Consider the following 13,269-nt stretch of genomic DNA (forward strand, 5'->3'; position numbering starts at 1 on the left):
TATAAAATGGTTAGATAGTGTAGCTATCATACAAAAGTACAGAAGTGCCATGAGAGTTGTAAGACTCCTTATGTTGACTTTCTGCAATTCAAAGAGTGAATGCCAAGGAACTTCCTTGAGTACTGAGTTTTTTGGCATCCTGACTCCCAGCAAATTAACACCAATTTCTCCCTTCTTTGTGAGATTGTTTTGGTTTTACTTTCTCTTTCGTTTCAAAATTGAGTTTAAAATTTCAGAAATAATTCTCTACTACTGTGTTACATGTTTAAAATATGCACATACATTTTGTCTGTTTTAAAAGAAGTTCAGGCTTACAAAGTCAGTGTTAAAAAAAAGAAGAGGAATGTCAGAAGTTAGGTTTTCACTGTCACTTAAATTTACTCCTCTTGTGCATAAGTATTAAAGTGTAGCTGTAATTATCTGGTCACATACAGGATCTCTTCTTCATGGAGCTATTCAACATTTCTTTTCATCTTTATTCACTGTGTGGTGCCAGGTCTTATTAAATTCATACCATTGAAACCTTGCATTGAATAAAAAATTATTAGCTTGTCTCACATGCTTGCTTATCTGTCATGCTCTCAACCGTAACATTTGGGTGCTTCGCAAATAATACTGAATTTAACATCACAATGATAAAAATGTGTCATTATCCTAACTTTACACATAGAGGGGTGAGGTGCAGAGATATTTATTGCTGATGAGACTTACAGAATCAGATATGCCCTCGGTTATGAAGGGGCTAATTTTAAACCTTGGGCCTGATTTATTTTTACTTTTATCAAAACATTTTGCATTGCAACAGATTATGGTGTACTCCAAGTACTTTTTTAGCTGACCTCAGCTAGTTGAGCACTTCTGCTAGCCTCACTGGGCATTAAACTGAGTTTCATTAGTGGCCAAAAGTGAAAAGTTTCCTAGAAAAGGAGCCCTGTGGCACAAGCAGGAATCAGTTCTTTAATGTGGCAAAATAATTGTTGCTCTGAAATCCTGACTGCCTTCTAAGAGGCTACCAAGCAGAAGGATAATTTATTTACTTCTGCATTTTAATTTGACATTGATTATAAATGAATGTACTTCATTGGAAGCTTCAAAAGTCAAGTCCTTTAGATAGTCTTCTAGTGTATCATCACCTTTTGTCTTGTTCTGTTTGAAGTTCGAAAGATTACTGTGAGTCTGTACTAGTGAGTTCAGCACAGTGTGCAAGGTGTTCTGCCCAGATGGAGAATTGCTGTGGGTATATGTGAGAGCAGAGTATTACTTAGGGATATTTTGGGGTTGAAATTTACATACTAAAGAGCATATTGCAAAGTGTCTTTAGGGTGCAGATTAGCAGGTTTGCCTGAAAGGAGCTTATATTTGCAGCATAAGCTGTGTTACGAGTTTCTTGCCATCTTTTTAACAACCTGATAGCCTAACCAAATGATCTAATACCCATTGAACATGTCTAGTGTTCAGCTGCAGTATGTGCAGATTTGAAGACACAGGGAAAACGAGTTTCCTGTTCTGCAGAAATGGAGAGCTCTTGTCAGTTTTGTAGATACCTCCCACACTACGTATTCACAGAGGGTGAGAAGGAGCATGCAGGACCAATTACGCTTGTAGGTCGCCTTAAGCATTAGGTCAGTGCTGAACAGAACCTACCCAGTAATTGCTCTCTTATGTCTTTTAAAGGAGCATCTGCATTTTCTTCCATCTTATTTTGAGGGAGAAAGTGTGTCTTTAAATCAGCAACTGTTTCAGCTCTTTTGAGTGGATGTCACTGCTGCTTGTACAAATTCAAGAGTAGTTAAGAGCGTCATAGGAAGACTAGAAATATTCTCTGATCCCAGTATTCAGTGCAGAGAGTTTCTGCAATCTTTGTAATAATCCTAAGTGCTTTGTATGAGGAAGTATCAACCATTTACAAAAAAAAAAAAAAGAAAAAAAAAAAGGAGAATACCTATAAATGATTACATTCTTTCATCAAACCACGGTGCATGTTTCTGCGACTCCACCTATGTGTGAATGTGTACCAAAATTATACAGTTTTTTGATGCTTAGCCCAACTGAGTACAGTTCTTTAATGCTAAGAATATTGTTAGTGGCCTGCTGTTGGAGTGGCACATAGTTACCACATAACAAACAAAGTAAATGATAAAGTCGCAGGCTTTGTATTATATAAAAGACTCTGTGTGCATGTATATATAGAGATATATACATATGTATGTATATGTGTATATATACAGGTACACACATAAATGTGTGCATATATGTACATGTGAAATATACCTGTCCTATACCTCACAAATATATCTAGTTAATCCATGTAATTATCCAAGAGTAATTTTTTACTATTCAGAAAACTCCAAACAAAACAAAAAATCACCTTTCTCAATAGGTGGAGTGTCCTCTGAGTGGTTTCTCAACATTTTGATCATATGAAAGACCCTGTTCATTCAGACTAGCATTAAGTGGGCATGAGAGATAGATTCTTATTCTCTTCTTGATATCAAATGCAACTGGATGTTTATAGAAAGCATTAAAAATGTGTAGTATTTTCTTTCATAAGTACCATCCCAGACCCTGTACAATGGAATCAGTCAATAATCTGAAATTCAGGCAGATCACAGCCTTGTTGTGACCAAACCTCTAATTGAAAGCTTTATGAAACTTATGTGAGCCTCAAATCAAGCCAGTTTATACCATATACCTGACAGCCTTGTACAACTGTGGGGTTTTTTCATATCCCTTGTATTGTTTAGTCTTTTAGGTTAGGAACTTAAAAGGCTACAAGGAAAAGAGATATATGAATAATTTGTATGTATTACCTCAATGTAACTAGATATGAAAATGTGAGTGGCTCAAAAATAGTATACTGCTGGGGTCCAGGTCTTCTCAGTGAGTTGGTGCATTTGTGTTTGTGCCATGCTGTACAAAACAGTTTCCATACCATTTTGTAGCAACACAACATTACTGTTCAGCCTAATCAATTCTGAATTTTCAGATGTTCTCCACTAGGCAGCAGTCAGCAGAGCTTAAAAGCACAGCAAAGACAAAATGGAAAGTTCTAACAAAGTTATACCATCTTTCAGTGTAGCTTCTAACTCAGAAGTTAGGCAGGAATCAAACTCAGTGTTTGATTATTAAACATCATAGCCTTATATTGTAATTTAGGTTGAGAATCTGTATTACAAAGTGCCTTAAAATGTTATTCTTGCTGAATTTTTGAGTAAACATGAGGTTCATAAAGTCTTTATGTCCGTAAAACATTTAATTAATGAAAGTCAAACATGGATAAAAACAATTTACTCTGATTTACAGACTCCCTTCATCTGGAAACAGCTGCTTAATGTTCTTCCTAAAAACACAGCTTGATTCTTTCGGTATTAACAAGCTATTATTGTGAGTTATATCCCTCTTTCAGTGCATAAATTCACTTAAAGTGAATGTAGAGAAGTTTATAAAATGCAAGCTTAATGTTGTTGTAACATATGTTGCAAGGTTTTTAACAGTGACAGTTTTGATGAAAGACATTTCTGCTTTGCTCTCATAAATAAAGCTTTCTTCTTGCTTGCCCTGCTTTTTAATGTCTAAGAATCTGCGTCCCCTCTGAATGCCTCAATAAACTGTAACAAGATTATAAGAGAAGCGTAATCGACCCTGGTTTGTGTTTTCAGCCTTAAATTCACTTATTCTTAAAAGAAGTCAAACAAATGTATCTCTAATTCTGAAATATCTTTGAATTAGCAAATTGTCAAGAACAAGAAAGAAATCCTACTTGTTGAAGCTTAGTTATAACCCAGAAATTTGCCAAACAGCTAGTTGTATAGTCTTGTTATTTGTGCTGCACTTTCTTTGGCTCTTTATTCGATGGCTGCAGAAGCAGCTGGGTTTGGTTTGGTTTTATCCATCAAATTGTTTTGACTGTTTTTTCAGGCAAAATTCATGCAAACAGATAGCATAATAGTTCGAATCATTGTTTCCTGCCTTTTTTCCCCCTAAGAGAAAAAAATGCATGCAACCTCTCCAAGATCAAACACATTTTTTTTTCCTTCAAATAAAAATCCTATTTATAGCTATGATAAGTTAGAATTGTTAAACTTCTATGTATGGTCCAATCTTGAATTGTGCTTACCTAGCAACATCTAAAATATAAACCAAACCCGACATTCCTTCTCCATCTGATGGCCTGGGAGCATCACAACCCCAGGATGCAAAGAGACTGCTTAGACTGTGAATGCAAGAAACAGCACATGTCCTTGGAAGTTGTTTTCTCTGCATCTGTCTTATGTTTATTTTACTTTCCTGAGCATCTCATGAAAAGACAAGCTGTGAGCCAAGTAATGGACTAACTGAAAGCATGTAGGGCATCTTCAAAGACTTGTCCTTTTCTGAAAAGAATTTGTTTTTCTTTTCTTCTCGTATTTCAGCACATCAGTAGCCAAGATGTGCTTAATAAGTTTACATGCAGTAAGCATTATGCCAAAGCTCTTTTTTCATGATTTGTTGCAGGGGTGGGGGCTTGTTTTGTGATTTAAGGTGGTATTTATCATGATATAAACAGCTGGAGAAAATAAAAGAGAAAGAAACGTTCTTTAACAGGTAATGTTAGAAAAATGTTCTTTATAGACAATCAACAGTGACTTACAAGAAGGCAGTTTAATTTTGAAATTCAGCAGCATAAACAACTGTTATTTTTCTCTTTTTCATAAGGACAAAAGTATTCTAGGCAAATGTTTTGTTTTCTTTTATATATGGTTTGGTTACTTTTATGTATTTATTGACACATTATTTAATGCCATTTCTAGGTTGACCGCCAATCCCAGTTTATTCAGGGCTACCGAGTAATGTATCGCCAAACGTCTGGCCTGCCTTCTCCAGCCATATGGCAGAATTTGGAGGTCAAAGTCCCAACGGAGCGCAGTGCTGTTCTCGTCAGCTTGAAAAAGGGGGTCACCTATGAAATTAAAGTTCGCCCTTATTTCAATGAATTCCAAGGAATGGACAGTGAATCAAAATCTGCTCGTACCACGGAGGAAGGTTAGTACAATAGTCAATAAAGCAACAGACGTCCATACCTAGTACTGGAGGTGAAATCTAGAGTGACTATTTTGGTTATTGTGTGTTCGCGTATGTTCAGCTCTATTTCTTCCACACGATTTCTGTTTGTGAGATATAGAGTTGGCATTGGAATTCCAAATAATATTCAGTTTTGTGCTGTAAGTACTCCAGAAGAAAGCAACTGGGTCAGTTCTATATCCTTCTGGCTGATACATCCTTCCAGTGTGCAAATGCCTTTGGGTCTTCCAAAAAGTCTGCACAGCAGCCGTTCTTTTGTAACTAGTCTTGCTGCAATAAAAGACCTTGGTCTGCATTTGAAAATGAAGCTAATAAACGAAACCTTTTGCAGATGAGTGATGTTAAGCACGTCTTTCTGAATGGATGATAATGTAGATGAACAAGTTTGTTTGGGAAATGGGGACTAGCAAAGGACAGATATTTAACTAGTCTGAAGGAACTCCAGTCTCAAGGGCATGCCATTTCATTGTTTCTGTTAGCACACCATTGAGGAAACTGCCCTATTTAGTTCTTTGGAGAGTTTTCTTAAGTACCTTTCAAGCCTATGTGAAACATGCAGGATGCAGACGTAGTAAGCAGTTTACACTATTGAAATTTCTAGCATTTCTGTTTATAGCATGTAGAGTGATATATAGTTTGGCTAAAACATATGCCACCCAGGACTGCTTTTTACTTGAAAAGTAAAGAGAGTGAGGTGAGATATAAGTATTTTCTATCTTTTTCTCTTAGAAGTGTACAAGAAACCTATCATTCTACTTATTTAATACAACCTTTGCCTGGAGAATCTCTCCTGTGAAAGCAGAAGGATGATCATAACAATGAGGGTTCATCTTCTCTCTGTTTCATTGATTTCTTTCAAAGCAGGGGAAAGAAATACTGGTAAAGTTTCAAAATGTTCTTATGGCTTCCATGGGTTTTGAGTGGACTTTTTTCTTCCTATTGAAGATGCAGCTTAATATTTTACAGTAGTCTCCTAAGGTTTAATTTAGTGCTGATTGCCAAGTACTTTTTAATTCTAGAACAGACTTGCATATTACTCACTTTTCTCTTTGATTTGTTATGATTACGGCTCAACCAGTAAGTAATCCTGAAGATAACTTGGTTGCCATCCCTACTTTATAGATGAGGAAATTCAGTGTCCTGCAACACGTAGAAGAGCATGTAGGAAGGCATTGTTCAAGTCTGGTTTAGAATTTGGGACGTTATAGTTCCCTTTTCTTTGTTCAGACTATAAAGCCTAAATCAGTCTGTAAAGAATATCTTTGCAGCAGTCTGAACAAAGCTTTTATAAAAAAAAAAGAAAATTGAAAAATCTTTCTACAGGCAAAATTGCTTTTCTAGAGTTAAAATGTAGGATTTCCCCCCCTCGCTAACAGATTTTTTTCTTGTCCAATTTCAATTGATTTTTGTTGTTTATTTAGTTCATCTAACTGGCTCTTGCTAAAGGTAAATTAAGAACTAGTGGAAAAGAGAGAAGATTTTGTATGTCCTGTCTATTTCTATAAAATACTTGAGGAATGACATTTTCTTTTATAAAGCTCATCTCCCAGCAGAGCCTGTCAGGTAATTTCCTACTTTAAAGGCCACTTTGTTCATGTGAAATAACTTTCCACATAGTGAAGATTTAAAAAAATTTTCTTGCCTACAGATACATATAACTCTCGGCCTAATATCTGCTTTGTAGATTAATATAACCTTCAAGGAGTCTGTTTACAAGTGTCTCTCTCAAAAAAACATCAGCCCATAACACGTAGTGTTATCACCAGACAAATGTCAGCCCCTGTAAATAATTCTTCCTCTTGCTCGGGTGATAAAGTTAGGTACTTCTGTGAGAAAATTAAGATATTCAGTAGATGCAGTTCTACAGATATTTCCTTTCATTCCTCACATTATCTTTCTAATTATATTGGCGTTCCTATATTTCAAAAATAACATCAACTAAATGTTTAATGACAGTGGTTTGCTTCTCATCCAATGAAGAAAGATGGTAGTCTATTTAAAGGTATCCCACTTGCTGTGTCGCCTGTGATTCCATTTAGAAAATGAGCTTTTTTAGACTTGACTTTTAAAAAATGTCAGGTATACTATTTTTAGAAAATAATTTGGAAGAGTGATACGTGCGTTGGAAGTTTTTTGCGACACCAAAACGAATAGCCCTGGTAAAGGCAAAGTGCGACCAAAAGGTAGTGGCAGCTTTCTGCTGGATTGAATTTTACATGCAATGTTACTTCTGAGGCCTACCTCCAAAAATCAATTTTGCTGCAGTTAGACTTTTCCTCTAGATCAGACATTTGTCACAGTTCAGTATCCATCCATCTCCTGCCTCTTTGGCCTTGTGAAGGTAACAAATGGAATTCTGTTTGGCTACGTCTGGAAAAGATGAGCAGCGATTTGGGTTCTTTCATATCTCTAAGAAGAAGCTGAGCACTGGAATAATTGACCTGTCAAGAAGCAGGCAAGGTGTTCTCCACAAGCCAGCAGCAAGGGAAATGAGAAAAAGGTTTTAAAAATGTTATTTTTCAATGTGGTCTATTTAATAACTGCAGCAGTGTCAGACGAGTGGCTTAATTTATATCACGGTGCCAGCTTACAGAGTGATGTTATCAGAGAGAGGAAGCAGAACTGTTATATACATATATGTGTACACACATACAAAAATGAGCTAAATAAAATATTTTATTTTATAATGTTCACTATTTCTTTCACGCTTCCTCTAACGATAGATGATTTTTTTTTTCATTTACATCCACTGTTTTAAATCTCTTTCAGAATAACTTCGTGGAGTAGTATTTGCTCTGCTTATTGTTTGTCACCACAAAAATATCAGACTCGGTAATGGAAGTGTCCTTAGTTTTTATCAGCTGCTGTCTGTCAATTCCTTCTTGCCTTACTTCAGCTCTTAAAATGATACTTTCAGCTGCATTCATCAGCTGCAATTTTAATTTTGCTTCAAACTTACCATATATCTAAAAAAAAAAAAAAAAAGAAACACACTGGTAGAATATTAACTAGAATATTCATGCAGTTTAAACACAAAGTCAAATGAATACAGTATGTTTTCCTTTAATGCTGGAGTGCAGCATTAATTTTACATTTCTTTATCATTTACTCTCCTTTCTCTCTCTCTCTCTCTGTGTTTCCAGGTATGTGTATAAATGAAATTAGATTTCTGAATGCCCTTTGTGTTTGAGGATAAAAGTAACTACATTTCAGCAAGTTGTTCCATTGTAGTTAAAACCAAAAATGAGTTTTACAGTGTTAAGCTTTGCCATTTTTATGATTATTATTTTCATGTAAAATGTTGTTCTATTTAATATTGCACACATACATTTATTCATGGTTTTGTTGTTATTGAATAACCTGAAGACTTTTAAAATGCTAATTTTTTACTGGGTGGCAAATTATTTCACTTGCCATAAAATACACAATACAACTATTAACCTCACCAATTTTATGCTTTGCGTGATTGCAAGGAGTAGCCCAAGGCCACCTTTTCGTGCTTCACTTGAGCTGGCTAAGAGTCAGTGTCCCCAATACAGCTCCATTTCTCCCCTCCAGTACACCGTTTCTCTGCGTCATTCAAGGTCACAAGGACACCACCAAACCATATTTGCATTTCAGCTGAACCGGCATCAGAAAATGTAGTTGTTGAAACGTACACCCTCAGGATAGTAATATATGTGTCATTCTTCCTCTAAAATATTTTATTCTGGTGTAATCTTGTATGATCCTTTGTGCCCACCTCTGATACCCCTAGTCTTAAGTTGTGTGATTCCTGCAACAGGCTACTCCAACTCTTCAGGGTTATCAGGGTAAGGATTTGAGCTCGGCTCCTTGAGCCTGTGCCGGGTCAAGTGCTGATGAGCATCTGAAGCGGGAACATAGCCAGTCTCAAAGAGCCCACAGGGAACAATAAGGAAATCTGAATTGACTCAGGAAACTTGAATACTCCTGATATCTGTGGCTATGTTCAGTTGTGTTAAACCTGCCAGACTTTAATACAAAGATGCCAGTGGCTCTTTGCTTTTCTGAGAAACGTGGTCCAAAAATGTTCATGCAGCCAGGAATATGCAGTTAAAGATAAGACTAGAGTGCTGTTGCCATAGAGCTCAACAGTGAAGGAGTCTTCTCTAGGTAGGAATACTCTAGACCAGGGGACTGGAGTCGAGGAGCTGTGACACATGACATGAGATGCCCAAAACCAGAAGACAATCTATATTTGAAATTGGAACAGGGAGGGGTGATAATTTTTTTAGGTTCTACTATAAGTTTTCAAAATAAGCTTCCATATTTCATGTTAAATGTTTTAAGATCATATTAAAGATGATGACAAATACTTGAAAGAAAAATTCCATAAGGGGTTATGATACACAAAGACATCGCCCCAGAATAGAAAGTGTCTAAGCAATAGGCATCAGTGAATTGGAAAATTGTCCCGGGGAGGTATCACCACTATATGCTCGCTTTATTAGTTCACACTTTCTTTCTATTAGTTTTGTTGAAGACAGGATAGATGGACTGGGATAAATGGACTGGATGGATCCTAGGACCAGTTCAGTGCAGCTGTTATCAAGAATTTCTTTCCCCAGGGACTATACCTTAATATAAGACGCTCGACTTTGGTGACTTTGCTTGCACTGCAGTGGAGTTTCAACACTCGCCTAGAAGTAAGGGAGGGGAGAGGGGGGCTCGCAAGAAGTTTGAAGTGGCTGAGGAGGGACATATGCCACAGCCCTCTGCCGTGGCAGCTATAGCTATGGTGGGAGAGCCCCCGCGTGGAGATGCAGCAGATGCTCACAGAGGGGACTTTTCTATAACAGAGCTGCTGCACCACTTCCCAAACATGTCCTGAGCCAACAAAGGCACTCTGCTTCTGGTGTAGCTGCAAGAGGGGCTTTGCCAGCACAGCTCTGATCACTAGCAGCTATGATTATTATTATTTTTTCACAATTCTAGCCAAGTTAGCAGGGCTGGCAAGCAATTGTCTTGTAGATATGGCCTTGATATGCAGTGACCAGCCAAACAGCTGTGAATGGTTGAACTGATCAGGACTCTGCAGAGAAAGCAATTTGCCTAGGGAAAAGAGGATATAAGTGTATTTCTGACCTAACTTAGCACCTACCCTCTTCACTGGCATTTGATGTAAAGCCCTAAACAGTTTAACCCTTCTCTACCTGGCAGTTGCAAGGCTTTCTGTTTAAACCTGTTAAGTTAATATCTTCCTGGAGAACAAATAGGAAACAAAAAATGATCCTTAAACGTCTGTTGCTCACAGTATTATGAGACCACATGGGGAAAGAAGAATCAAAATACTTTATGGGCCAGGTGAAGCAGCCTCACATTTTAACTTAGTTGATATATCCATAGCTATCCATGCATATTATGGAAAACAAATGTAAGCGTGAGAATAATTCCAATGCAAACTTAAGAAATGCTAAATATAAATAAATGAGGAGTGATTTGTATTGATTCTCCATTGCCACAAATTCCACATTGTCATTCAGTGCTATGCTTCTCTTCAGGAAAGCATTTTTCAAAATTGCCAGTGCCTAACAAAATGTGCATACCTAGCCCTGCAGGGAGTGTGAACTTTGTATATTGTCTGCTTGCTCTTACACTGTTTCAGCAAAACTTGTGCTCTAGCAAATGGATTAATGTCTCGCTTTTGTTTGTTCTGTCTCCTTGGTGTAGCTCCAAGCGCCCCTCCTCAGTCTGTTACTGTCCTGACAGTTGGAAACCACAACAGCACAAGCATCAGCATCTCCTGGGATCCTCCCCCTCCAGATCACCAAAATGGAGTCATCCAGGAGTATAAGGTAGAAACGATGTGTAATGGGAGGGTTGTGTGTTTAAGGAAACAGCCTGCTTGAATTACAGAACAATAGTGTTGTTTATGGATTTAGATTCTGACAGCATTTACTGCCGCCCATGTAATTATATGGAGAAAGAGGGCTGACTGCTTATAGATTTTTTTTTTTTAAAGCAGTTCTGCTGTTATATTAAAGTAAAAATACCATGAACTAGATCTGGAAGAGAGCTGTAATTGCCAGCTAGTTTACAGTGCTTCTATTTCTTGCTTTTCCCTGCTGTGGAACGAGAAGAAGGATTTTTTTTTTTGTTAAGGGCTTCTGCACTCTCAAGACAGGCAGTGAAGTCCCTGTCTTACAGTGCCTTCAAGGTCGCAGAAAAACTGGCAGGAAAAATACCTCTTCTTGCTCCTGCAAAAATGCTAATCCTAACACTTCAAGGTCAAAGTCAAGTACTGTAGCTCTGAGAGAATACAAGACTTCTTCCAAGTACTATCTTTGTCAAGATTCACAACTTAAAGTGCTAGGTTGTTCGCTCTGAGGAACAGGTTGAACATCACTACTATATCCCGAGTTTGTTATACAAGAGTTGCCTGCATTGGTTGTATTTTCTCCTTCTTTGTTGCTATGATGGCTCAAAGTATCCACTCCTTATATATCATCTTAAATTTTGTCGTAGTCTATAATTCCCCACTAAGCTCACTTTTGCACAAGTATATTTTCAAAATGTGGAAAAAGTGCAGTGTGACATTGGGGTGGGGCACTATGGAGAAAATGATCAGGCAAGGTTCAGCATTGTCACAGGCTTATGACCATGGAACATACTGTTTGTTCAATAACTTTGCTGTGGCCGGCTTGTATACTCAGTGTGAAATTTTTAGTTGAAATAGAGCAGGGCAGCTTTCTTCACAGTCCCACAAAGGGTGGAAGTGGTGGATTCAGCTTGTTTCACACAAAAAGATGTGATTTTTTTTTTTTTTCCCTGCTATATCTTGAGCGAACATAGCATCAAGAAGGGAGAAAGCACTCAACTTTTAAATCAACTACCGGTTCAACCTCTTCCAGCTTATCACTTGGTCAGAGGGATGCAGTAAATGCTCACAATATTTATGTTTAGCATAGCACTTCTTTTGTTTTGCTTTTAGTCAATATCAAGATTTATTAATCCCAGTATTTTATTGATCTCATTTTCATATCAATTAATAATTATCTTTTGGCTTAATTAATCTTGATACTGACTCCACTATAAGTCAATATTAACCGTCAAGGGCTTATAGGCAAATAAGTAAAGCATAGTCCTAAACCACAAAATATGTAGATATGAAACAAAGTGGGTTGATGGTTAATAAAAGCCGTGTTCCAGGTGAGTGCTCACACCTCTAGGCTGTTTATAAAAACAGCTGGAGTCACTACCTATTATATCCCCTCTGTGTTAGATTAGGTGGCTGCCTGATTAGTGAGCTGACTACAGTGAATGTAGTGCAGAGTCTAATACTTCCTTGAGTATAAAATGACTGCTGAGGTTTCACAGTACATTTTCTAACAAATTGAATGTAGATCGGTTGATTCCACTTCAAGCATCAGAGTGCCCGTAAATTCATTTGTGAATTAAATGTCTTTAATTAGAGGCATCTCATAGCTGCTGTAACCTAAGATGAGGACAGAGAAGGAGTGAAAGAATGAATGCAATAGTTTCTCACCCTAATGCATTCTGGCCTGCAAATAAGTTCTACTTGAGCTTAGGAGAACAGGGGTTTCTTTTGCCCTGCAAATCTTCCTCAGTGTTTCACAGAAAAAATATGAGGTGAGATAAAACACTGAGCAGGGTCAAGAACAAGGGTAAAGAGAGCATTGCTGTTGCTTAGACACATCAGTTGGTTGCTGGTAGTGATTCTACCAAAGGTGCTTTCTTCTGCTGTTATAATTATGTAGCATACACGTGACATCTTTATGCATTGATTTTCTTGAGTGGTAGTAAATGCTTTCTTTAATAATACAGAAACAGTATATGCAGATAACATTAACTGAAAAAGAATCCCTAAAAGGTCTTAGTTTTGAAACTTCTTGGGAAAAGCCTATGGAAAAATGCAAGAGAGAGACATAACACTCTGAAATCATAGACTGTTCTCATCACAAAATGCCAGTTGATATTATAGAGTGTTTTTTCTGTTTAATTAGAGAGTAATTGAGTCAGGAACTGATATCTGGATTCCTGAACAATGTAAGTAATCACAAAAGCAGCATTAAAAAGTGAGTTTGTACTTATTCCATTTCAGAAATTTCACATATCCCTATTGTACAGTGAAAGCAAGTTGAAAAGAATTTTCAAAATTGTTTCTTCTTTAGTTCTTTAAGTAGTGTTTCAACCTGTGCTTGAATTATTTGGTGTCCTTTTGCTATT

The 13,269-nt window shown here is 37.2% G+C and overlaps 1 protein-coding gene across 1 annotated transcript in view; it reads left to right on the top strand.

Annotated features, from left to right (window-relative positions):
• ROBO2 (roundabout, axon guidance receptor, homolog 2 (Drosophila)) overlaps positions 1-13,269 on the top strand; it is a gene marked incomplete at its 5' end in the record, with an annotated part of 419,210 nt that overhangs the window by 339,691 nt on the left and 66,250 nt on the right. The window contains 2 exons of the mRNA XM_009883862.1: positions 4,791-5,022; positions 10,753-10,877. Of these exons, the coding sequence (XP_009882164.1) occupies positions 4,791-5,022; positions 10,753-10,877 (357 nt within the window). The remainder of the gene's footprint in view (positions 1-4,790; positions 5,023-10,752; positions 10,878-13,269) is intronic.

Source organism: Charadrius vociferus, unplaced genomic scaffold (assembly GCF_000708025.1).
Source record: "Charadrius vociferus isolate BGI_N301 unplaced genomic scaffold, ASM70802v2 scaffold414, whole genome shotgun sequence".
Lineage (NCBI taxonomy): Eukaryota > Metazoa > Chordata > Aves > Charadriiformes > Charadriidae > Charadrius > Charadrius vociferus.